This window comes from Lepidochelys kempii, chromosome 2 (assembly GCF_965140265.1).
Source record: "Lepidochelys kempii isolate rLepKem1 chromosome 2, rLepKem1.hap2, whole genome shotgun sequence".
Lineage (NCBI taxonomy): Eukaryota > Metazoa > Chordata > Testudines > Cheloniidae > Lepidochelys > Lepidochelys kempii.
Window position 1 is genome coordinate 46,988,498 of NC_133257.1, and position 25,383 is coordinate 47,013,880.

The following is a 25,383-nucleotide window of genomic DNA, read 5'->3' on the forward strand; positions in this document are numbered from 1 at the left end:
TACCCCTCAGCATAAGTGTGGCATAGCCTAATGGTCTCTTATTTTCAAGATGCTGAGCAATAGGTGATGCCAACTGAGAGCTCCTGTGCGTCTCTGAGGACACCCCCTCATGTGTCACGTCTTGGGCTTTTACCTCTCCTGGAGCGGGGTTCACAATCCTGCCACTCTCTGCACAGCCCCTGGGCAATAATCATGCTTACCTAGTGGGTCCAACTGAGTTCAGCATCTGCAATTCTTCCCTTTGGGAGTCTGTGACCAGTGGTATCCAGTGACAAAACAGCCTTCTTCAAACCAAAGTATTGTTTATTTTCACAGTAGGAAAAAAACATTTAGAGAAAAAAGGACTTCCACACCAGAGTTTACATGTCTATCTTACCCAAAGACTTACCATTCCTTAATGATACCCTAGACAGGCCAGACTTCTTCAGACCCCCCCACAATGAGTGCCTGTATCTCAGACTTATTCCTCCTAACAACTGCCCTAACCTTGAGAGGGGTTTCTTTTTAAACTTGACAGTTCTCTGCCTACGCTTTTTCCTATCCTGACATTGTCTCTTAACAATCCTCAAGTGTCTGTGGAGAAGTGGCTTATCTTGAGCCATGCTTTTCCCCTTCCTGCTTGTTTTTCCTTATAGGCCCCTATTAAACCAAATCAATATACTCATACAATAAACATACCAATAACCAGGTCAACATACCGAATTCATAATTTTTTTTTTTTTTTACAGAGCAGCTCTAATTCCATCACAGCTCCGGCTTTGGTTTATGAGAAAAATCTATTTTACAAACCTCAATTAAAATGATCATTTGCAGAGTTTATGGCAGTACTACCCTTGTTCTGGATGCTTTCCAAACTCTTAGGAGCTTTCCTCACAGCCCTCTGTCCTCTTTGTTGTCCTTGAGGCTGACAAATGCTCACCTGAAGAGCTGGTCTTGGTGTTTAATTATTTTTTAGGACCTTTATATTCTAGACAACAGAATCCCATTTGCACAGGGCCAGGCCTGGGATTTTGGGAGCATCAGGAAGATGGTTATTTGGATTCCTATTTGGATGGTTAACTGGATTACCAGTTATTTCATCACTGCACAGCTGACTACATGCCTCTCTTTGCATATTCAATTTTCAGTCAAGAGCTGGAAATTTTGTATTGGTTACTTTTGATGACTCATTAGTTACCAGCCTTCTCATGAAAAGAAGCTGACATTTGAAAGAACAGGTCAGCAGCAATAAATGAGTACCTACTTCCCAGTTTGGTACACTCAGGCTGCTCCAGTATAACTTCACAGTAGGACAAGAGCTGTACCTGAAACTTCTCCTGTCCATGTGTCACATAGTATATCAGACTACTGATTACAAGATCATAGTCTCCTAGCTACTCTGTGCAATTCATTTCCTTTTATGCATTAAAATATATAGTTAAGAATTAAAAGGGGGAAAAAGTTACAAAGTTTGCAAGTGGCACCCTAGTTTACTTTGGTTCTAGAAATGCCCTAGGGTGAAGTTCTTGTCTGTCACAGGGGCCAGGACTAGTTCCTTTGTCAGGAAATGTGCCCAGCAGGGTTTTTAAGACTCTTCCCCATTTATTCCCTTTCAGCAAAACCCATGAACAAGATGAATGTAGATCCACAGACCCACACAAGTAGAATCTGCCATAAATGGGTAGTTATAAATTAAATTCTTTTCCTCTCCCCCAAATATGAACATGTCATCCATATTTTCACAGTGAATACTTATATAGTATTGTAAAAGGTACATTAAGGTACTTCTGTATTAATGTGCCACAAGAGAACACAATCCCATAAGCAGATACTGTTTTTACCATTTATTTAGCAATGCCCATTCATGGAATTTATTTTATAAAAATCAAGACATCCTGCATCATTTCAGAGGACAAGACTGAGACCCAGAGGTAAAACCATTAACGAATGAATGGGAAGGAGCCGGGGATGGAAAAATGGAAGCAATATCCAGGCATGCAGGTGACACCTAGGGTTACAATATTTCTTTTCTCACTTTACTGTTCCAGTCCACTTTGAATTTACTCATTATCATTTAGCACTGTCCTCAACCTTGCTCTTGAATTTGAATGCAATATATCCGGTACAGTCAATTACTGATTTTTCTAGATATTTGGCACTGCTCATCTCTGTGTCTGAAGTGCTGCTGGGTCCCTATCACAATTTTATAGTATAGGACAGGGGTTGGCAGTCTTTCAGAAGTGGTGTGCCAAGTCTTCATTTTTTCACTCTAATTTAAGGTTTCGCATGCCAGTAATACATTTTAAAGTTTTTAGAAGGTCTCTTTCTATAAGTCTGTAATATATAACTAAACTATTATTGTATGTAAAGTAAATAAGGTTTTTAAAATGTTTAAGAGGCTTCATTTAAAATTAAATTAAAATGCAGAGCCCCCCAGACCGGTGGCCAGGACCCGGGCAGTGAGAGTGCCACTGAAAATCCGCTCACGTGCCGCCTTTGGCATGCGTGCCATAGGTTGCCTACCCCTGGTATAGGATGAACCTAAAAAAAGAGGATTTGCAATTATTTATTAGTACAACTGTCTTGCATTTAAAAAAAAGCACATTGCATGGACATTATGTACGTCTGGCATCACTACGCAAGACTGGCAGAGCTCACTATGGCCATATTCCACCAGGTCATCTTCAAATCTATTCTATAAAAAGCATGCACATGGGAGCTTGGCATTGTCCTGTGATGTGCTGTCTGTGCGCCAGTTAGAACTTTTACATTGGTAACAAGTTTAAATATCTGCACAGAAACAGGGTTGAAATGCAAAATTCCAATTTACTGCAAAAATGTGAATTTACCTAGTAAAGTCTGCAAAAGCTTACAGTAAATTATGCATCACATTCTAGTGACTGAGTTCACAAAACAAGTTAAGACAGATACTAAAATATCACTGCAATGTTTAAACACATAGGCAAGCAGTGATGTGCAATTTAAACCTTGAACTAGTTTGAAATGGATCAGTCCCTGGCTCATCCTCCAAGATTTTCAAATATCAATAATTTGGATTCTTAATTGATTTGGCTTTTATGACAAGGGCAGGAAACTACTCATGATACTTGTAACCCCCGTGGATGGGGAGGTGGGATTTTCAATTGCAAAATTCTTATTAGTGCCAATGGCATTCAGTGCACAGCATAACTGAACTCAACTTCTTACTGCTGTAAAATGTAGATGGTGTGTATATGCTGCACCCAAGAAAATTAAAAAGCTATAAATTGGATTTATAACTGTTCACTGTATTAAATGTGCTAAAGAGAATTAAAACAAAAATCAGATTCCTCCTGTCAGACTGGCCACACTCCCTCAACAATGGCCTTCCCTCAGACAAGAAAGGCAGAACATCAAGGGTGTTGTTTGAGGGGAAATGGGGGTAAGAAGGGGCATTGCCCGCCAAACTGAAAGCCTCAAGCAGGCACAGAATCCCCCCCGCCACCCGCACGGCCTCATTGGCCTGACTGGAGCTGCCCTCTCAGCTACAGAAGTGCTGAACGCCACTGTTTTCAGTGCTGATATTTACTCTGTCCAAAGGGGATTGCTACAGATCAGCACACCACACTTTTCCTCCAGGAAGTAAGGACATTAGCTCTCTCAGTGCTTGCGTGTCAAAGGAGGTCATGTGTGTTTTTTGTGTTACTGCTAACTCACCTGGGCAGCATATACTTGATCTTTATACACCACATAAAATCAGTGCTTACTGCAGGTTATGTAGACATTAAAAATGAACTGGAATTAGAAGCTTGATGGATCAAATGCAACATTTTACATTTCAGATGTGATTGTGTATCAAGCTTGTGGAGGTAAGAGATGAGTTAGACAGCAATGTTGTACCAGATCACATGCTGGTCTGTGGATCCCGTCACACTCCCTTTGACTGAAATGGGAGCAGGTGCAGTTCTTGTATCATTACATTTACCACTACTACCTACTTGAGTGGAGAGGCAAAATTAAAATCTAAATACAGGCACATGGCATGTTCTTTAGGAAGGAACAAATCTACCCAGAAGGGTAATGTGAAAATAGCTTACAACAGAAATAAACATTGGCACAACTCTACAGGTTTTGTTGTAGGGTTTTTCCTTTTATATCAATCCTACCATGACAGTGGGTAAGCAGCACCCCCATCATTTTAAGACAGTTACAACTTAAAGGATATTTATAAATGGAATAATTATGATTATTTAAAATAGAAAATAGGGAACATTTTCTCTTTTTATGTATAAACAAAATACTTAAATACACTCTAATGAAGTATTTGACTTTCCAGTTGCTCTTCAAAATGACTAGTTTTAACCTTACAATGTAACCTTAGTTACATCTAATTCTTTGGCTTACCAGCCTTATATAAGTGCAATAAAGACCAAAGCAATAAAGATATAAAGTAACCTTTCAGAAACAGGAACCTACTAGTAAGGAAACATTTACATGGCTTTATATTGATATGATAAATTTAAAGATGCAGTCTTAGAAGCAGATGACATATCTGGGTAAGGCTGAAGGCCCATCTGTTTATTGTCTTTCAACTTTTGTATTATAACTTTAGCAAACTCCTCTCCTTGGCTGTCAGTAGTATCAAGCAGTTGTCGGACTTTTGATGTCCTTGTAGGTTTGGTGCTGATAAGTTCATAGTCTTCTTTCATGATTAAATCCCTTGATAGGAGGGCATCCAGAGACTGGTTCAGACATGCTTCAGTCATCTGGCTGACAATGTCCTCTCTCCTAATTTGGATCCACTGGTGAGCTACATCCTGTTGTATGGATTCCACAGCAAAATCTAGAATTGAAGAAAGATTAAAAAATCTAGTATCATAGTTAAAGTGAATTTATAGTGCTATAAAATGAAGAGTGAGTTGAGAAAGAATGGTCCAAAACCATACCTGTAGTTAAAATGACAGCCTCGTAACACTCTGCCAAAATGTTGCTACATTAATCCAGATTAAAACTCTGTTAACTGTACTAATTATTATTTAAAATATTTCTCTTTATTCTAATGCTGGGTCTTTATTTCTTAGGGGAAATAAAAATTACAAATACAGCTGCTCTCCCTAAAATGCCATTATTCTGAAACAAACTCAATCCTTTCAACCATCCCCACCATCAATGCTTCCGTCCCACACAAACCCACCTCCTTCGGAAACAGCTGCAGGCATGGATCACAAGCTGTGATGATGCTTTTTTTCCCTATTAAAACAATGTCATTCCTCTCACCTTTTCTGGCTTGCCCTCTTATCCCCTTCTTATGTTTCTTATACTCAAAGTTGGCTTTGCTTACAATTAACACGGCTATATTAGGATCAAAACTACCACACTACAGACAGAAGAATAATATTTGGTTAAGGCACTGGACTGGGATTCAAGACCAGCGTTCAAACTCAAGCTCTGCCACAGACTTCCTGTGTAATCTTGGGCAAGACACAATTTCTCAGTGCCTCAATTCCTCATTTGCAGAATAGAAATATAACATTTCCTTTCTCCTACCCTATGTCTGTAGGAGAAAGACAGGATTAGTTATACCTTGACCATCCCTGGTAAGTGTTTGTAATTGTACCATTCTGCATCGTAATACCTCTTTAACGAATACCACACCGAAGCAGAACCATCATACACACCACAGTCACACTGTATGTGCAATATTCCTTACCCTAAACTGTAAATTCTTCAGAGCACTATTGCCTACATATTGGTGTTTTGTATTGCTTTGTTAGTGCTTAGTAAATAAAAATAGGCCTAGTCTTCCCTTCAGACACACACACAAATTGGTAGTTGCACATATATCAAGATTGTGAATAAACCTAACAGTAGGCATCTCAATGACCATTCATTGTTTCCCTGTGATGGAAAACTCCATCAGTTTATGTTGTACCTGAAGTAAGTGCTGATGACTGCAGCATGTGTGTCATAGGATTTGATGCATCTGAATGATCTGCACCAAATGAGGAAGGGTAGCTGTGGTAGGGCACATACAATTTAGCACTCTGGGTTGGAGAGATATTTTCATCCATGCTAACAAGAGAGCATGGTCCTTCAGAACTGTTGTCTTTACCTTAAATAAAAGATGAAGAATCACATTACTTTCGGGTTCAGGAAAGAAACAAAAACATGTTAGAAATTATTTACAGCACCTTTACAAAAAAGTTGTTAGTTGCATGCCTTTCATGTCTGCTCTGTACAAACAACATGCAGATTTCTCATGAAGGTGAGGTTCACAGCACTTTTACATTTTTTCTTATTTTCTGTCAGCTTTGGAAGATTTATTTATTTATTTATTTATTTTTTGGCAAAACATGGTTGAGAAAACCAGGTTTGGTCCGTTCCAACTTTAAAAAGTCTTAAGCAAAAGAAAATTCCAAAGTGGCAGGACCAACCAGAGCTCTGACTTCCAACTTTCATGTTGTCAATTATTTCTTATCAGATTTATTTTAGTGCCTTTTATTTATTTTAGCACAACAAATGTGAAGGGGCTAAATCTTCCTAAAAGAGACTCAAGTAGAACGGAAGCATCTCGAAGACTAATAGTGATCTTTATTGGAAGTCCAATGGAAAATGCTGCTTTCTTATCTGTTCTATTAGCTATCTCTTGTGAGGATTCCCTATAGCTTTAATAAAAATTTCAAATGAAATCTTCTTATGTGGCAATAGAGGTTTGAATACTAACTATGTCTAACTTAATTCATGGATAGACAATTCATTCAACTGCAGAACTGACTGAATAGAAGAACAAATGACATTGTGAAAGAGATGCAGCAGTATGGTAATAGATTTACCTTGATACAGGGCCTGATAGACAATAAAATCATAGAATTTATATGGACACATTAACAGTGTAAGCCTAAAACTGTATGTCACCTAAAAGACCCTTTTGGCCAAGTTTGTACCCAGACACATTTTGACAAAACCAAAACAACAGATATGTTTCCATTTTTTAACGAAAGTGTAATTTCAAAAAGAAACAGTCTTAACACAAACATTGCCTGCAGTGTTTGTATTTTATTATTTGTATAATAATATACACAGTGCCTAGGAACTCTAGTTATGGACCAGGGTCCCCTTTTGCTAGGCACTGTACAAATAGAACAAAACCCAAATACTTGCAACATTGTGCCAGTGCATGAAAACCTGAGAGTTGAAATTGATCACATACAAAAGGTTAAAACACAGTCTGTATTGACTACTCAATCAGGGGAAAGCAGTAAAATAGCTGCATGTTTTATGTGCAACACTTAAAAAAAACAAAAACAAAAACCACATTGGCAGAATTACTTGCTCATGGCAACCAAGGACTAACATCATCTTTCTGCTGTGCTTCCTAAAATAGATCAGCTAACATTTAAGGGCAGCTGGTGGAAGTCAATTTTTATTTTTGATGTGTTTATAAAGTATATTTGATTGTCTCCCCACCACGTTTCTTGTCTTCGTAGATTGTCAGATTTTCACGCCTGACACTGTTCCTACTTCTATGTTTGCCTGGTACCTAACACAATCCGACTCTGATCCAGACCAGTGCCTCTGGGTACTAACAGAATAAATAATAATTGTTCAAAACTATCTTCTGTGACTTTTCACAAAGAAAGGATCAGAGCCACTTGGAAGACTTCACACACACCCCATAGAGAACACAGTCAGCTGTGTGACAGAGAACAGAGCCAAAGGAATCATTACTGGCATTTAATCTTCATGGCTAGATGAATATCATTGGCCAATGTAAACAGCAGAGCTTCCGTCCTATAGATGGAAGCTTGAAGTCTGACAGAAGACTCCACATACCATCACCAATGAACATTCCCCACAGTGGGAGATTCTATACATGGTAGTACATAGTCAATGTCAAGAGGTTTTGAGACTCACCGGTGTCTTATCCAGTCACATTCATACCCATCCTTCATACTCAGCCTAATTTTCCCATGTCAGTTTCACCACATACTTCTAGCTAAACTACTTTGTATCACTCTAAACAATCCTTCTCCATCTCTTTTGTTTCTACTCTGAAAGTATTCATAAATGGACTGTCGTGGCTCAGTATGGCCAGTGACCTAGCAGCTATTCCTCACCCTTGCCCATGATCCGGCCACGTAGAGGGCAATTAGTTGTCCCTATGGGGTGTCATGGAGTTAGAGTGATTTACTCCTGCTGCAGAGGACTACTTAAATAGAGAGGGAATCTCAGTGTAGGGTGAGTACTCCTGTACAAATGTAGTACCACAAATAGAGAGTAAAGCTGCAGTTCAATAATAACTAAGTATCGTGAATCAATACTGTGCAGCAAGGTTACATACCTGTTGAGAGGATATTATACTTTGGTATAGACTTGAGTCTTGATAATTCAGGTGACATGCTCCGGAGTGGGAGTACATGACTTTGTAGGAAGGGAGCACACGTTTCCTGAAATGAATTCAGTTATATAGTGAAGATGTACATTTTTGGAATGGGTTAGTAATTTCTAAAGTTCTTTCCTTTTGTTGTCTTTTCCTTGTTACTAAGATGCTCAAGTTACTTCACAATTAAAATAAGACAGACATTAAAAAGTTAAAAACCAAATGAAAATGTTATTCCACCATCTGACCAAGATTTTATGTGCTATTTTAATTATTAGTAGAGAGAATGAAAAGCAGCAGCACTAAGGGACACAGTAATTTAAAAAAAAAAAAAAATCCACAGTACTTTCCATAAGCAACATCAGTGGGAGTGGGGGATGAAATCCTCTCTTCCAACCCCGAAAGCACCCATTGTGTGGCAAACAACAGTCTGCTGCAGCATTTGTGGTCTGCTACACTCTCTGTACAGGTATGTGTGTGCTCCCTGTATTCAGTAGATAATATGGTCATGTCATCCAGCTCATGTGGGCCACCCACAGCTAACTCCATCCATACTTTTATGCAAATGCTGAAAAGCACTGCACTCTGATGTGCAGAAGATAGAAACAGACTTCCCTGCTGCTGTGTGCCCCACTGCTAGTTCCATTGCATTCATGGCTGTGCAACTGCAGAAGAGGAGCGGGAGAAAAGTTTTCCCCATCCTGAACTAAAAACTGTTTCAAAATGTTTTAGTTATCCCAACACATTTGGAAAAGAACTTGAATTCAAAATTAAAAAGAAAAAGATTTACCTCCTGTGGACTAAGATTCAGAGGTATATTTACAGATGTCAGCTCCACATCGGATGTCTTGTGACTGACGCGAATACACTGTGACTCATATCGTGACTGAAAAAACATTGGTATTCTTATTAGTTGTGCATTATAAATCTACCAGGCCAGGACAGTAGGGACTTAATTCTTAGGTTAGTTACACTGGGACAAGCACAAGTTGCCATTTCAGTGTATTTTCATATTACATTCATATTGTAATAAAAGCTATTTACCTTATCTCTCTTCAAGAGCATTACGGCTTCAAGCATAGATATCTCATCAAATGTTCTCAGCACTGGTTCAAGATCTATTAAGCATTCTAAATAAGAAAAGAATACTCAATTAAACATTAACTTTTAATAACAGTAATTACAATTTTTAAGTTGTTTGAGCTACTTATCTTGCAATTATGAAAATATTGCTTCCACCAACACACAGTAATTAGAGAATTTAGGCTGCTAAAGAAACACTTCTTGCAATCATTAAAAAAAAAAAAAGTTAATCTATTAAAAACAATTTTCAGTGTGGCCTAGAGGATTGGCAGCACCAACACTGAATGCTCTATCAAGGGAGACCTGACTCAGAGAGAGACAGAGTCTTGGGATCCCTGGAATGTGGAGATCACACCCTTAAAAACAAGACATAGTTCTAGCGTGGAGCATTCATCCCAGGGCATAATTTACTAGCTGGGCCATGAAGCAGCACTGGCCTTGGAGAAGAATGCTGCCTCCCCACTCCACTGGAGAAACAACTCTATCCTTAGACCACCACTGAGAAGTCTAGAATGAAATCAGCAGTATCCAAAATAAGTTAGGAGATCCTATGAAGGGAGACCCTATTTACAATAATATAGAGAGTGGGTGAGGTGCAAGAAGGAAGAAACAATGATCAGATTCTAAAGGGTGAAAGTTTTAGGGTTGGCACATCACCCACAACAAAATGCTGATTCTTTCCCCACCGTTACCTTTTCTTTCCCCTATGCAGAGATTGGTGGCTCTGAAGCCAGACCAGAAAGGAATGTAACATAATGAATGTAACGTCCCACAACATCCAACATATCCATCTGCTATTTTTCTCATGCTCATTAAAAAGTGGTAGATTGACATCCCTAGGAGATTAATGCCACCTATTTATCTAGTGATTTTGTGTCATTTTAATAATTAAATGGCAGGAAGTTCAACTACTCCATCCCAGCATGTGTGTGTTGATGTAAGGCTTACGTAACTTATTTTTAAAATTTCTGGATGACTGTTACTTGTAGAAATGTCTAATTTAAGTTGAGCTCGGCTACAAAAAGCAAACAGAAGGGCCTGAGAAACCCCACAACTTCTACAACCATCTTACAATATTCTGCATAATTTTGTTAAAAGGGAACTATTAAATACTTGGAACCAGATCCTCAACTGGCATGACTAAGCAAAACCTAACTGACACTGCTGTGCTGATTTACGCTGATAATCTAGCTCTTTGTCTTTTCTAATTTAGTCTCTATTTTTTTGGTGATACTTGTTGAAAGCTTACAACCAATTTTCCCCTCTAATTATTATGTCTTTTACTTTCCCCCCGGCTTTTCTAATGGAGACCAAATTTACATTTTTTAAAAAAATATTTCCTTCCTTGAGCAATGGCACTCTCAAGAATAACGTTCTGTAGTTGACTGCTTCTGAACAGTCGCCAGAGGGAGTAAAACATCATGAAGTGCCTCTCTGGTATAAGGCCAACATAATGTAAACAGTAGCTGGTTTAAAACAAAACAACCCTTCACCTCCTTTGCAATAGTGTGGTGAACTCTCTAATCTAGAACAACAAAGATATTTAGAATTTGGAGATATTCCTTATCAAAAGCTTCAAGGTGGGTCAAATTTTGAGTTTAAACTACTGTATCCCTTCAGGGCATTCATGATATAACATGTCAAAACTCAGAGTCCATTTGACAGCATATAATTATCAATATTTCAAAACAATTATAGAACAATCAATAGAGAAAAATATTTTACAGAAAACTTGCAAAATGATCCATAGAATCATTTAAAAGTTAAAATAAGGAAGATAAGAAGCTATTTCTGATCATGCACACTGTGTTTTAAGGCAGGAATTTGTAGAAACAAAGATATGATATTTGATGCACACACAATTCCTATGAACAATAGTGAGCATTACAAGGATGCACTAAGAGGAAAACATATTGAGTGAACAAAAAATACATCCCCACATATTACAGATAGATTATGAGCAAAATTGCTTCTCAATTTTCTCTTTCAAACTGAAAAGCACTTTCCAGAAACCGAGCAAGATACTTTAAAAATGGTGAGGATGCAGTCAGAGAAAAGGTAACCAATTATCTAGGCATCACTAATTCTCCAAATTTACTATCAATGAGTATGACAGAAATATAAAGAGGAAGTAAAAAAGTAGACATTTCAACACTTACAAGGATCAATCCAAAATGAAGGGAAGTAAAAGTAAACTGGGCAGAAAATTCTGCTTTTACCATAAGACAGCAGAAAAAGCTTTCCCCTTAAATAAAACCACCTGTTTTCTTCCTTTTATTACAAAACAAAGTGAGGTTACTTATTGTTATGAAGGCACATAAGATACATACTACTTTGATTATGTAACCTAGATAAATATAATTATAACATTAATTAAACAACCCTTACAGTTCTAACATTGTGCTAACACTACAAACTACATTTTAGCTGATGCAATTCATTACAAAATAAGAATACCCAAGTAGTATAAAAGCACAGAAACATTTCTCTGCTTTTATAAAAAGCTGTGATATGACGTATTTCTTGTTTTGGGTTAAAACAAGAGACAAGGTAAAAGTTCACAGGCCCCAAACTGGACTCTGTCTAAAACAGACATTTAATTTCAAAACATCCACCAATATTAAAAGACCATTCAAAGACTTGTCTATAATCCAAACAAAGGGTTGTAAATCCCAAATACTAGACTGAGTTACCCATTGAACCATCCACTAGTATGCTGCGTGTGTGTGTTCAGATTAAGGACATAAGTATGCCTCATTTTTCTCTCCTGCCAGCTTCAATGAAGGAACTGAAATTGTCAAAACAGTCTGCTTTCTGAGCTCTTTGGAAAGGAACTTTCTAAACACTTTCCAGCTCAAAAGAACAGAACCAGCAACACTTTTAGAGAAATGAAGCAACTGTGCAACCCAACCACCCTAGAAATTGAAATGTTAAATTTGCTGCAACCCTCAGTTTGAGAGAGAAAGGTTTAGAGTTTCATATTGGGGAAGTTTTAAAAAAGAAAGCACTTTTTTTTTTTTTAAAAGGAAAACTGCAAGTCTAGGCATGTAAACTGTCACAGAGCCTCTAAAACACAATTTTCTACCCCAGCACAATCTTACCGTCTTCATTCTACAACACCAATTGGGAGGGGAGAAGAAAAGCATCAAGGCTTTTAAATTTTGAACAATTAAAGATTGCTACTTTTAAGCTTTTACAAGATAATCTGGCATCTCCCTTGGACATTTAGGATCAGATTTTCCAAAGATGGGAGTTAAAAGTGTGCCCTCAGCTTTCACATTCACAAGATGGACAGTCAGGTGATACAAGTACGCATGTAATTACACAATCTGGCTGTAATCAATGTTAGGAATGGGCTAAAACTAAAAATGTGTGTGGGGGAAGAACTCTATGTTGAACTGAGATGATAATGGATAAAATGGGACCCAGGTATAACTCCCCCCATCCCCCTGACCTTTTTTTTTTTGTAAGATAGAAGCCTGATAAACAAGGATTTGCAAAATCAAAACCAAACTCCTCCTCGCTTTGTCCCTCTCTAATATATATATATAGATAGATAGATGTTTAATGTCATGTTTGCCTTCTGAATGCAGTGTTCCAGGTTATAGGACTCACTGTAAAAGAGCTAAAAGCATTAAGATAGGATTTCATAGTAAAACCTGACAGCATTATAGGGAGAAGCATAGAAGATATTTATAACTAGAGTGAGTCATCTAGTCAGTTTGATAAACATTTAACATCTGTCAAATGCCACTTTAAGTCTTAAATATACAATTAGTTTCCGATTATCACTGCAATTGGTGGTAGGGACTGATCTAGTAAAGACTACAACATGTTTTTACATTACAGTTTCCTATATTTCTCCACATAATATTCACCTTTTAGGCTCATTTGCACTTAGTCTCAGCTCTCTACCTAATGGTGATTTGGAGGGAAATGTATAAGCAAAATGAGTGAGGGAGGAGGGGGAAACCCAGAAAGCATTGTTTCCAGTGTTTTAAAAATATAATAAATCTAGCCACAACTTTTTGAACACTGCCGTAGCAATATGCTGGTGGTCTGAAAGTTGGCACTAGTGTCTTGCATGAACTGTAACAAACTGGTTTACATTTAGCAAAAACTAAGACTTTGGGAGTTGTGTACTGAGCCTGCATAATAGACATTTTTAATTCTATGGGTGCACTTAGGGGCAGAACCAGCTGCCAATTCCACAGCCATGAAATCCCACTGGCAGCAGAACTACTGTGCAATGGAGCTGATGAGCTAGATGTGAAGTGGGCTGAACAGGTTTTTGCAACAGCAGCCCCTCATTCTGGAAGGTGGGGCAGTGTTTTCACATGGCTTCCCCCGAACATGGGTGTGTTCCAGGCACACACACATTTGTTTATGAAAGGTTAAAAGTTTATTTGTAAAAGGCTGGTTCAGTTTTGTTCAAGAGGAATTTATAATCCAGGGCTCACTGTTAGTTCAGCAAACAAAACACCTCTGATTGCTTACAAGTTCCACTAGCCTTATTTTATCTGTTTTTCTCTAATTATTTTCCTCTTTAAAACTCCCACCCCTTCAAAAACAAACAGTAAATTAAGTGCAAATAAATATTAAGGTTGTACAATTAATCACAAAAAGACAGGAAATATAAAATTGAAGATTCCAACTACTATATAAACCTGGCAGCATTGTACATGTTCCATTTTTTATTACAGTTTGACTTCTCGCATGAGTAGCTTAACGTTACTGTATATGCTGTTAAATGTAAACTGTAAATTCTATAGGATATTTGACAAGGCTGAGTTAAAGCTGTTTTGGATACAGCTGTTCACATTTCCTTTTTGTGTTTGCAACTAAGCAATCTCAATATTGTATTAACATACAGGTATTTTTGGGGGTATGGTTTTTCACTTAATCTATACAAAGCAAGTAAACTCACTTGAAAAAGAAGGTCTTTCATCTGGATTTTGTGCCCATCCACTTGCCATTAATGTTACTATCAGCACTCGGTGGGGTATGTCTATTGATAAAGTTTCTTCACTAGTGTCTGGTCGCTGTCCTTGTGACACACTATACATAATCTGCAAGGGGTTTATAACTTCTGTCAAAATAGATATCAAGCATTTATTATAAATATATGTACTATAAATAGTTATTGTTTACTATAGGAGGATACATTAAAATCGCAGACAATAATTAGGGATGTTGTAATTATGCCAAAATAATTGTTTTCAGATTACTGTACATAGGCTTTAGCTAAATGTAAATAAGGCTATAAAAGAAAACTAAAGAACACATTCTCACCTTCAAAGGGCTGTTTTCTTGACATCACTTCCCACATAATAATGGCATAGCTATTAAAGTAAAAATGTGCATTACTTTAGAACACTTTATGATTTATGCTGACAACGCACTCAGCATCATACAAAACATTAAAATAAACTTGCACAACACCAACTTAAACGGCTGACTATAGTGATGTGCCCCTTCATACATGTTATGAAAACCAACAACAGGGAAAGTACTGAGTAAAGAACAACGTGCTAGAGCTAACTTTATTTATGGTGGCCATATGTGCCTTTGAAAAACCAAAGAACTGGGGTTCTATGTTAAGGACCTCACTGATTTCACATAAAAAAAATCCGTTTATAAGTCGAGAGTTTTTTTTCTAACGGCTAGCCCTTCTCATCCTGGGCTCTCAGTGTTAAGAGGGCTTTCTTTCACAGGCCCGGTCTACACCTCTGAGTAGGTCCACATAAGCCAGCTTACGTCAACCTAACTAAAGAAGCGTCTACACTACAATGTTCCTCCTGCTGATTTAACTCACGCACTAGGCCAACCTAATAACTTCACCTCCAGGAGAGGCATAGTGATTAGGCTGATGTAGTTAGATCGACGCAGTGTCCATGTAGACACTGAGTTGCTTACATCGCTTGTTGCTGTCTTTGGTAGCTGGATCCCCGCCGACCCAGGGCTGACTGTCAGAGTCCTGCTGCCCCAGGGTGGTGGGGCTCACAGCTTGGGGGGTCAGGCCTCGGGGCGGCAGGACTGGGGATCTGGCTTTCATTGCCCCACAGTGCTCCACTTAAGTTGGTGCATGCGCTGCTGGCGAGGATGCACACCAACAGAAGGAGTATAGTGTGGACAGGAAGAGCAGATTTAATTACCACGGTGGCTGTAGGCTGACCTAACATAAGTTGACTTAATTTTGTAGCACAGACATGCCTAAAGTAATATTAGTTCAGCAGGCCACCATCTATCCTTAGTTACATCTGTGCAAAGCCTTTAAACAGACTGTGAAGGGTAAACAAGGGAAAAAAATGTGGTCCTGCAATTGGAACTCAGTTAATAATTCTATTAATTATGGGTAAGTCAAAATAGAATCTAGCTCCCTCTCCAGAGCTGTGTTACCGGTGCAGCGCTAACAGGAGTGAAAAGTAATTCAATAAATATTTTTGTCCATAAAGTATGGCTGTTGGGACTCTGAACATAAACAGAGATTGGTTGGGTTAGGTGTCATACATGCCATATTCACTCTGCAGAGAAGAATCTTCAGGAGACCATGTGGAAATAACTCCAAATTTACTAAACCTAATCGTGTTAATATATAAATCAATGGGTCTTTTCCCACTAATCTCAATGGGAGCAGAAATAGGCTCATAACTACAGTTTTAATAAAGGTGGAGCAGAACACTACTTATATGCAGCAACCCTTTGTTGTTGGTCCCCTGAGTAGTGACTTAAGAGAGAGTTCGCTGTCCCGGACATTTGGTACAAAGCAGTGGATTTTAAAGGCAAAAATTCTGCTTTTCAACAAGAGTAACTGAGTCAAACTGGTACAGAAGTCACAAAGACTCATCCCTGACAGGAAGGCCTAAGAGCATTCACAGAGGTGAATGAACTCTGCCAGAGCCTGGGAAACCCCCAACATCACTCTCCCATTCAATCTGAGATATGATATAATTAAACACTATCATCTCTTCTGTGACATTGTAGTCTGCAACTTCTTATTTGTTTTCCTTTGGCTCATGTTCTTCTTTCCCTCACCACACCTTTCTCTTTCCTTCCATTGTATAGCTTGATTTGCTTCTGTTTTCTTCTTTAGTATGCAGCGTTGTAGCTGTGTTGGGCCCAGGATATTAGAAAGATAAGGTGTGTGAGGGAATATCTTTTATTGGACCAACTTCTGTTGGTGAGAGAGACAAGCTTTCGAGCTACACAGAGCTCTTCTTCATGTCTGGAAAAGGTACTCTGAGCATCATAGCTAAATACAAAGTGGAACAGATTGTTTAACTACTACCTACCTATGCTAAACAATCTGTTGTTTGTTTATTTATTTAGCTGTGACGCTCAGAGGACCTTTCTCAGACCCAAAGAAGAGCTCTTTGTAGTTGGAAAACTTGTCTCTCTCACCAGCAGAAGTTGGTCCAATAAAATATTACTTCCTCCACCTTGCCTCTCTTTTTCAATGGATGTTCTCTTCTCCTGTCTTCTTTCTCCCTTCATCTGTCTTCTTCTCTCCTCCTTTGCTTTGGGTTCTCTCCCTTCTTTCCACCCATGTTCTCAATTTCTTCTTCCTTTCTTTCTGGACAATCTCTCCCTCTTTCCTTGTTCCCTCATTCCAAACCTCTTTTTCAGTCCAGTTTCCCTCTAAACTTACTCTTTCTTTCTCTCTCTCTCCTATCTCTCCTAACCAACTTCTTCCGGCTCTTCCCCACTCCTAACCAATACTGCCACATCCTTCTAAAAACCATAGGCATAGATTGGGCCTGCTGCAATATTCACTCCCTCTCCTGCTCCTCCAATGGAGGAGCTCCTGATTTTTCTTTCTTGCCCCACCCAGTCACACCTCTCAAAAGGTGAGAGTCACAGGGACATTCTCTCTCCCTGACCTCTTGCTAGGAATGCCAGGTGCTTCCTCTGCACCTCAAGGGGAAGAGCTAATTATAGAAGTTAGTGCTTTCTCTCTTCCTGGAAGCCCAGGCTTCGGCTTGGCATCTAAGTCTCTGAAACTGGTTCATTTCCTACCACTGCATCCATACACCTATATGTAATAAGAACAGGAGTACTTGTGGCACCTTAGAGACTAACAAATTTATTAGCGCATAAGCTTTTGTGGGCTTCAGCCCACTTCATCGGATGCATAGAATGGAACATATAGTAAGAAGATGTGTGTGTGTGTGTGTGTGTGTGTGTGTATACACACACACACACAGAGGGAAGGTGGAAGTTGGAAGTTTCCATACAAACTGCAAGAGGCTAATTAATTAAGATGAGCTATTATCAGCAGGAGAAAAAAACTTTTGTAGTGATAATCAAGATGGCCCATTCAGACAGTTGACAAGAAGGTGTGAGGATACTTAATATGGGGAAATAGATTCAATATGTGTAATGACCCAGCCATTCCCAGTCTCTGTTCAAACCCAAGGTAATGGTATCTAGTTTGCATATTAATTCAAGCTCTGCAGTTTCTCGCTGGAGTCTGTTTTTGAAGCTTTTCTGTTGCAAAATTGCCACCCTTATGTCTTTTACTGAGTGGCCAGAGAGGTTGAAGTGTTCTCCTACCGGTTTTTGAATGTTACAATTCTTGATGTCAGATTTGTGTCCATTTATTCTTTTGCGTAGAGACATCGGGCTTTGTTGCAAGGACAGGCTGATGGTGGGATGGAAATTGTTGAAATCATGGTTGAATTCCTCAAGGGCTTCTTTTCCATGGGTCCAGATGATGAAGATGTCATAAATGTAGCGCAAGTAGAGTAGGGGCATTAGGGGATGAGAGCTGAGGAAGCGTTGTTCTAAGTCAGCCATAAAAATGTTGGCATACTGTGAGGCCATGCGGGTACCCATAGCATTTCCATCCTACCATCAACCTCCGCCTGGACCAATCCACACAAGCGGTCCATTTCCTGGACACTACTGTGCTAATAAGCGATGGTCACATAACCACCACCCTATACCAGAAATCTACTGACCACTATACTTACCTACATGCCTCCAGCTTCCATCCAGGACACACTGCACGATCCATTGTCTATAGCCAAGCTCTAAGATACAACTGCATTTGCTCCAATCCCTCAGACAGAGACAAACACCTACAAGATCTCTATCAAGCATTCTTAAAACTACAATACCCACCTGTCATAAATATAAAGGGAAGGGTAAACACCTTTAAAATCCCTCCTGGCCAGAGGAAAAACCTTTTCACCTGTAAAGGGTTAAGAAGCTAGGATAACCTCCCTGGCACCTGACCAAAATGACCAATGAGGAGACAAGATACTTTCAAAGCTGGTGGGGGGTGAGGGGGGTGAAGAAACAAAGGTTCTCTGTGTCTGTGTGATGCTTTTGCTGGGGACAGAACAGAAATGGAATCTTAAAGCTTAGAAAGTAATCTAGCTAGATATGCGTTACATTCTGTTTTGTTTAAATGGCTAAAAAAATAAGCTGTGCTGAATGGAATGTAGATTCCTGTTTTTGTGACTTTTTGTAACTTAAGGTTTTGCCGAGAGGGATTCTCTATGTTTTGAATCTGATTACCCTGTAAGGTATTTACCATCCTGATTTTACAGAGGTGATTCTTTTACTTTTTTTCTTCAATTAAAATTCTTCCTTTAAGAACCTGATTGCTTTTTCATTGTTCTTAAGATCCAAGGGTTTGGGTCTGTGTTCACCTATGCAAATTGGTGAGGATTTTTATTTAGCCTTCTCCAGGAAAGGGGGTGTAGGGTTTGGGGAAAGACATTTCCAAGCGGGTTCTTTCCCGGTTATAGATCTGTTAGACGCTTGGTGGTAGCGGCAATAAAGTCCAAGGAAAAAAGGAAAATAGTTTGTTCCTTGGGGAAATTTTAATCTAAGCTGGTAAAAATAAGCTTAGGGGGTTTTCATGCAGGTCCCCGCATTTGTACCCTAGAGTTCAGAGTGGGGAAGGAACCTTGACACCACCGTCAAAGTGAAAAAACAGATTGACAGAGCCAGAAGTCACCTACTACAGGACAGGCCCAACAAAGAAAATAACAGAACGCCACTACCTGTCACCTTCAGTCCCCAACTAAAACCTCTCCAGCGCATCATCAAAGATCTACAACCTATCCTGAAAAATGATCCCTCACTCTCTCAGAGATCTTGCGAGACAGACCAGTCCTTGCTTATAGACAGCTCCACAACCTGAAGCAAATAGTCTCCAGCAACCACATACCACAGAACAAAAACACTAACCCAGGAACCTATCTTTGAAACAAAGCCTAATGCCAACTCTGTCCACATATTTATTCAAATGACACCATCATAGGGCCTCATCACATTAGCCACGCCATCAGGGGCTCGTTCACCTGCACATCTACCAATGTGATATATGCCATCATGTGCCAGCAATGCCCCTCTGCCGTGTACATTGGCCAAACCATCTCTACGCAAAAGAATAAATAGACACAAATCTGACAGCAAGAATTGTAACATTCAAAAACTGGTAGGAGAACACTTCAACCTCTCTGGCCACTCAGTAAAAGATTTAAGAGTGGCAATTTTGCAACAGAAAAGCCCCCAAAACAGACTCCAGCGAGAAACTGCAGAGCTTGAATTAATATGCAAACTAGATAGCATTAACTTGGGTTTGAATAGAGACAGAGTGGCTGGGTCATTACACATATTGAATCTATTTCCCTAAGTTAAGTATCCTCAATTTTGTCTACTGTCTTTTTGTCTACTGTCCAAATGGGCCATCTTGATTATCACTACAAAAGTTTTTTTCTCCTGCTGATAATAGCTGATCTTAATTAGTCTCTTACAGTTTGTATGGCAACTTCCACCTTCTCTGTATGTGTGTGTGTATATATATATATCAATCTTTTTCTTTTATGTTCCATTCTATGCATCCGATGAAGTGGGCTGCAGCCCACAAAAGCTTATGCTCAAATAAATTTGTTAGTCTTTAAGGTGACACAAGTACTCCTGTTCTTTTTGCGGATATAGACTAACATGGCTGCTACTCTGACACCTACATGTAGGAGTCCCAAAGTGTCAGAACTCCTAGATATTTTTAAAATATATGAAAATCATGGAATCCATGACTCAAGTAGCAAAAATGCAACCTTAATAGATATTCTTAAAAACTACGCTTGACTGTAATAGGCCTTCTGTCAACTGTTATCCATCCACTTCCTCCACTCAATCCCCTCCTTGATTGTTTAGGCAGGTTTTAAGGTGGTACCCTTCTCTGCTAGCTTGTTCCGTACAGTAACTCCTCACTTAAAGTTGTCCTGGTTAACATTGTTACATTGCTGATCAATTAAAGAACACGCTCGTTTAAAGTCGCACAATGCTCCCTTATAACATTGTTTGGCAACTGCCTGCTTTGTCCACTGCTCACAGAAAAAACAGTCCATTGGAGCTAGCTGGTGGGAGCTTGGACCGGCAGCCCCCCTATCAGCTCCCCGCTCATGTAAGTTCCCTGTGCAGCAGCTGCCCAGCAGGCTATCAGTTGCTGGCAGTTCAGCTGTCCCTCCCTCGCACAGCCATGTGCTGCTCCTGGGACGCTCCTGCTTGCTGTGCAGGGGTGGGGGAAGAGGGGGGCTAATGTCAAGGTGTCCCCCTCCCCTCTGCTCCTGCCTCCCCACTTACCCCATCTCCATAGAGCGGGGAAGGGGGGCGGGGGGGGAGGGACGAACAACCAAGACACAACAGGGCTCAGGAAGGAGAGAGCTTGCTGGCAGCACCTTCTGTCTCAACTTGCTGATCTACTTAAAGAGGCAATGTACTCGAGTCGGTCAGCGTACTTAAAGGAGCAATACACATCTCTCTCACACACAGGGTGTGTGTCTCTGTCTGCCACGCTGTCTCCCCTCCCTCCATTTGTGTTGCCTTGTAGAGTGTGAGGCTACATTAACAACGTGTTAACCCTTGAGGGCTCAGCTGAGTGCTAGTTCATCATTTCACAGAAAGGCATTCCCTGGGAAACATCCCACCCTCTTACTTCACCACCTCAACCAAGCTGCACAATCATCATTGCTGTGTACAATATTAAATTGTTTATTTAAAACTTATATTGCGTATATACATACATATATAATCTTTTGTCTGGTGAAAATTTTTTTCCTGGAACCTAACCCCCCCATTTACATTAATTCTTATGGGGAAATTGGATTTGCTTAATATCATTTCGCTTAAAGTCACACTTTTCAGGAACATAACTACAATGTTAAGCGAGGAGTTACTGTATCTCTTACACGTAGATAGCAACTTCTGTTGTTTCTTTTATAGGTACTATTACTCTATATGTGCCATTCCTCTATATGTGCCATTCAAGAGCTTACTGGAGTAGCTCTCCCTGGATTTCTATATGATGTATACTCTGTTTTTGCCTGTCCCTATTTGATGTATACTCCTATATTAATTTCTATTTGATGTATACTCTGTTTTTGCCTGTCTTTTCTCCTGACCTTTTCTAAGTTAATGCTTCTTCTCTCACTCCATGTTTGTCTTGCAAATTACATTAATCTCTGGACATTAGCAACAGAGATCTTTCAAGTAGGTGTGTACAGTTTGTTCATCTGGATGCTTGCACTTTGTTTTGCTACCTATTCTCTCTCTCCCCCCATCCATCCTGTTTTCAGCAGGGTAATTCTATTCCCTGCAAGCCTGATTTGTGGGATGTTCACAAAATTAAACAACGTTGGGTTAACTCCAACCAATCCCCTTTGTCTAGTTATCCTGGTTTTCCCCTAATTTCTAGGGCATTATATTTGTCCTAATGTTTGCTAGGGAAAGAGGTTTTCAAAAATTTTACTTTATCCATTTAGTGTCCCAAAATAATGTGTTCTGATTCATTATAATCGAGTTTCTTTGACAATTTTTACTTTTCAGTTTGCAATGCTCACTGTAGGATAACAGGCAGTACCTGTATATATCATGCTTTATACTTGCACGGGTTTTCTGATTGGGATTATAGTCTTCGGGTGGCATGTAGATAATAGTCCCTCCCTCTGGCAGGGATTTGTCACCTCGTGATTGTGATGTGGACACCATGCGCCATTTCGATAAACCAAAATCCGCAATCTGGTAAAGAACAAAAATCTGTCATTCTGAGAAAACAACAGGTCCCATCTATGCACTGATGTTAGTGCAAGTTGTCAAAAATAGAACTGAATGAAGAGTTTGTTTAAAACCCTCCATCCCACTTGAAATGAAAGCAGCTATGGTGTTCTGCTAGCTACAAAAAACATCAACCTTGATTCAGAAAATGTTCCCAAATCAGGGTTCATGTTGTCACGCACATTATTATTATTATTTGAATTAACATAGCACTTAATGGCCCTAGTTATGGACCAGGACCTCACTGTGATAGGTGGTGTACAAAATAAATAGAATAAAAAGATGTTCCCTCCCATTGCTCCCTGTGGGAAACACCCCCATGTAGTCTGAGATTTGGCTGTGGATTCACCCTTGCTAAAAAAACCGCATTTCAGAATATTAGCTTTCATTTCCAAAGACCAAACACTTATGTTTCTAGCCCTTATGGTTGGGAACAAAAATCTTGAAAACATTAATTAAGTGTAAAACGATGCAGCACTATCCAAAAACAACAACTCAGAGACTGATGCAGTTCATATCATCTCAATCAGAGCTCCTTGGACCTTACAATTCCCCAGCTATGGAATCTAGTGTTTTTCCAAGATGCCATAGAATTCATAATTTTGGCTGTGAAATTTGCCATTTTGCTGCAGACAGGCATCCAATATTTTGTTTGCTGTTTCCATGTCTGGCTGGGATGTGTCTGAAATTGCTTCTTACTCTCTGTCCTTCCCTACAAGCTAAGAGTTAATTGGTTTGCAATGCATGCACCTGTGATGGGGTTTCTACCCTCCACACTTTCCCTGAAGGGGTTAATGGAAGCCAGATGGGCCAAATAACCTTTTAGTCTGAGAGGAAAGTGAACCTGTGTGGGAACAGGCAGGGGTTCTAAAGCCAGGGAGCTGATAGCAGGAAGGACTGCAGGGAGGGAGTCTACAGTCACTCCGTGGGAGAAGGGAGATGTGTTGGGGGGCTATCGACAAGTGGGACAAGTAGCCCACTATTGTTCCCTGGGAGGAGGGAGAGGGAGTAGAGAGACTGACAAACCCCAGAGAGTGGGGGAATGCCAGGATTGGAAGCAGCTCAGGGAATAAGCAGCAAGGTTGGGGACTGAACAGACCTTGGCTGCATGTTGTAGGGTCCCTAGGCTGGAACCCGGAGTAGAGAGTAGGCCCATGTTCTTCTACCTGACACTGGGAAAGTGGCACTGGCAGGGTACTGAAATGGAAGACTGCCTTGGTCACTATGGGAGTAACAGAGACTTTGAAGGACTATACCCCAGAAGGGGGGAATGCTGAGCGACCTGGTCAGAGGCCGAATCACAGAGAGGACAGCTGCAGCTCTTGAGAGCAAGAACAGCTGCAGAGGAGAAACTGATGGGGTTTAACCACTAGAATGGGCGTTTCAGTGACCAAGGTAATCCCCAGAACCGCTAAGAGGTGGCATCATCCAGCAGTGAGTATAGCAACCTGTCACAGCATCCCACACTGTTCCATGGAACCAGGCAGCAGGGGATCAGGGAGCAAAAGCTGGAATCTAGCTTCCAGAATGGGGGAGAGGGAACCAGAAGTGTAGGCTGGCCAGTTGGGATGCCTAGAATTCCTCACAGTGGCCAATGGGTGGGAATCCAAGGAGATGAAGCGAACTATAAACTCTCCACTTTCCTGGTACACACAAGAGAGGAAAAAAGGGTTCTGAGCAAGGCTGCCTGGACAACATTGCAACAATTAAGATCTATGGATATGAGCCTCCTGGAGAATACATGAAAACAAAAGTCAAAAATAATTATTGACTCGTGTTATGTCACTGACTGGGCCATAGTTGTGTGTATTTACGTAGGACAGGTGGAAGTGAAGGAAGAATATTTCATGAGAACAGAATAAAATAAGGTGCTTGTAATGCACTTGATTTCATTGTGTCATGGAGTACATGGCCTGTCTGCAAGTGCTTTCTCCTGACTAGCTTTTGAGGTCATTGGGGGAGGAGGGACTGCTTTTAAAACCAATCTGCATACTGCACTTGTGTGTGTTTGGTCTCATTGTAATTCAACCCTTTAGAAATCTTACTCATTTAGCAGATTTCTGATGCAATCAGACACACTGTATGACTGCATATTTTACATATATTCACTGCTTCCTTTTTTATAATACACAGCAGATGTATCCAATATTGCTCCTTCCATTTTTTGCCAGTTATCAAAATCTTCATTTCACTCCACCCAAAGGCAGCTCAAATAATTAGAGAGCTAGTTAATAAGCAATGAGCAATTAACCCCCATGTAAAGCATCTGTAAAAAATTAATCTTAAAGCATTAACCATCCAAATTTAATGCAAAGCATCTCCCTCAACTACTGTAATACTAAATATTCCGTAACCTCCATTTCAAATTTTAAAACTGTTGATGAAAGGAAACAAAACTTTATCAAACTGTTTTTATTTCTATTCAAATTCTAAAAGTGACTAACAGTTTTCTTAACAAATGGATTCTTCATCACCAATACTTCCTCTTCTTTGCCTCTGAATTAAAGGTCCATAATAAACCATTAAAGTTAAGATGGCTGAGAAACAATTTCACGTGTGTTTTGTTCTATTTTAAGGTGAATATAAAGCCTAACAGGCAACCAAGGCTTTGATAATTCCCTCATCAATTCTCCTTCAGGAATTATCTGCCAGGTAGGTTTCTTGCCTTCCCATACTATCCAAACCCAGAGCGTGCATATTTGAAGAGATGTTCTAAGGCTACATTAAGTATTGCTGAGTGAAGAATGACAATTTGGATGCAAGACAGTACATCATATATTACACTGTTGTTGGGAATGGGAAACCCACCAGGGCCTACTTGAGTTCCTCTGACTTCAGAGCTTGAGTAGTTTTTAGAAGGAGTTTCTACTCTGAAAGGACCACATTAAGGG

The 25,383-nt window shown here is 39.7% G+C and overlaps 1 protein-coding gene across 2 annotated transcripts in view; it reads right to left on the reverse strand.

Moving 5' to 3' along the window:
- Nucleotides 1-1,810: 1,810 nt before the first annotated feature.
- Nucleotides 1,811-25,383, reverse strand: part of RIPK2 (receptor interacting serine/threonine kinase 2) — a 40,809-nt gene continuing 17,236 nt past the window's right edge. For both annotated transcript variants that reach the window (XM_073330636.1, XM_073330637.1), the window contains exons 4-11: nt 22,299-22,456; nt 14,714-14,763; nt 14,349-14,510; nt 9,383-9,468; nt 9,129-9,224; nt 8,300-8,405; nt 5,891-6,070; nt 1,811-4,801 (exon numbers count right to left, since the gene is read on the reverse strand). In XM_073330636.1, coding sequence (XP_073186737.1) covers nt 4,449-4,801; nt 5,891-6,070; nt 8,300-8,405; nt 9,129-9,224; nt 9,383-9,468; nt 14,349-14,510; nt 14,714-14,763; nt 22,299-22,456 — 1,191 coding nt within the window. In that variant the 3' untranslated portion in view covers nt 1,811-4,448. The remainder of the gene's footprint in view (nt 4,802-5,890; nt 6,071-8,299; nt 8,406-9,128; nt 9,225-9,382; nt 9,469-14,348; nt 14,511-14,713; nt 14,764-22,298; nt 22,457-25,383) is intronic.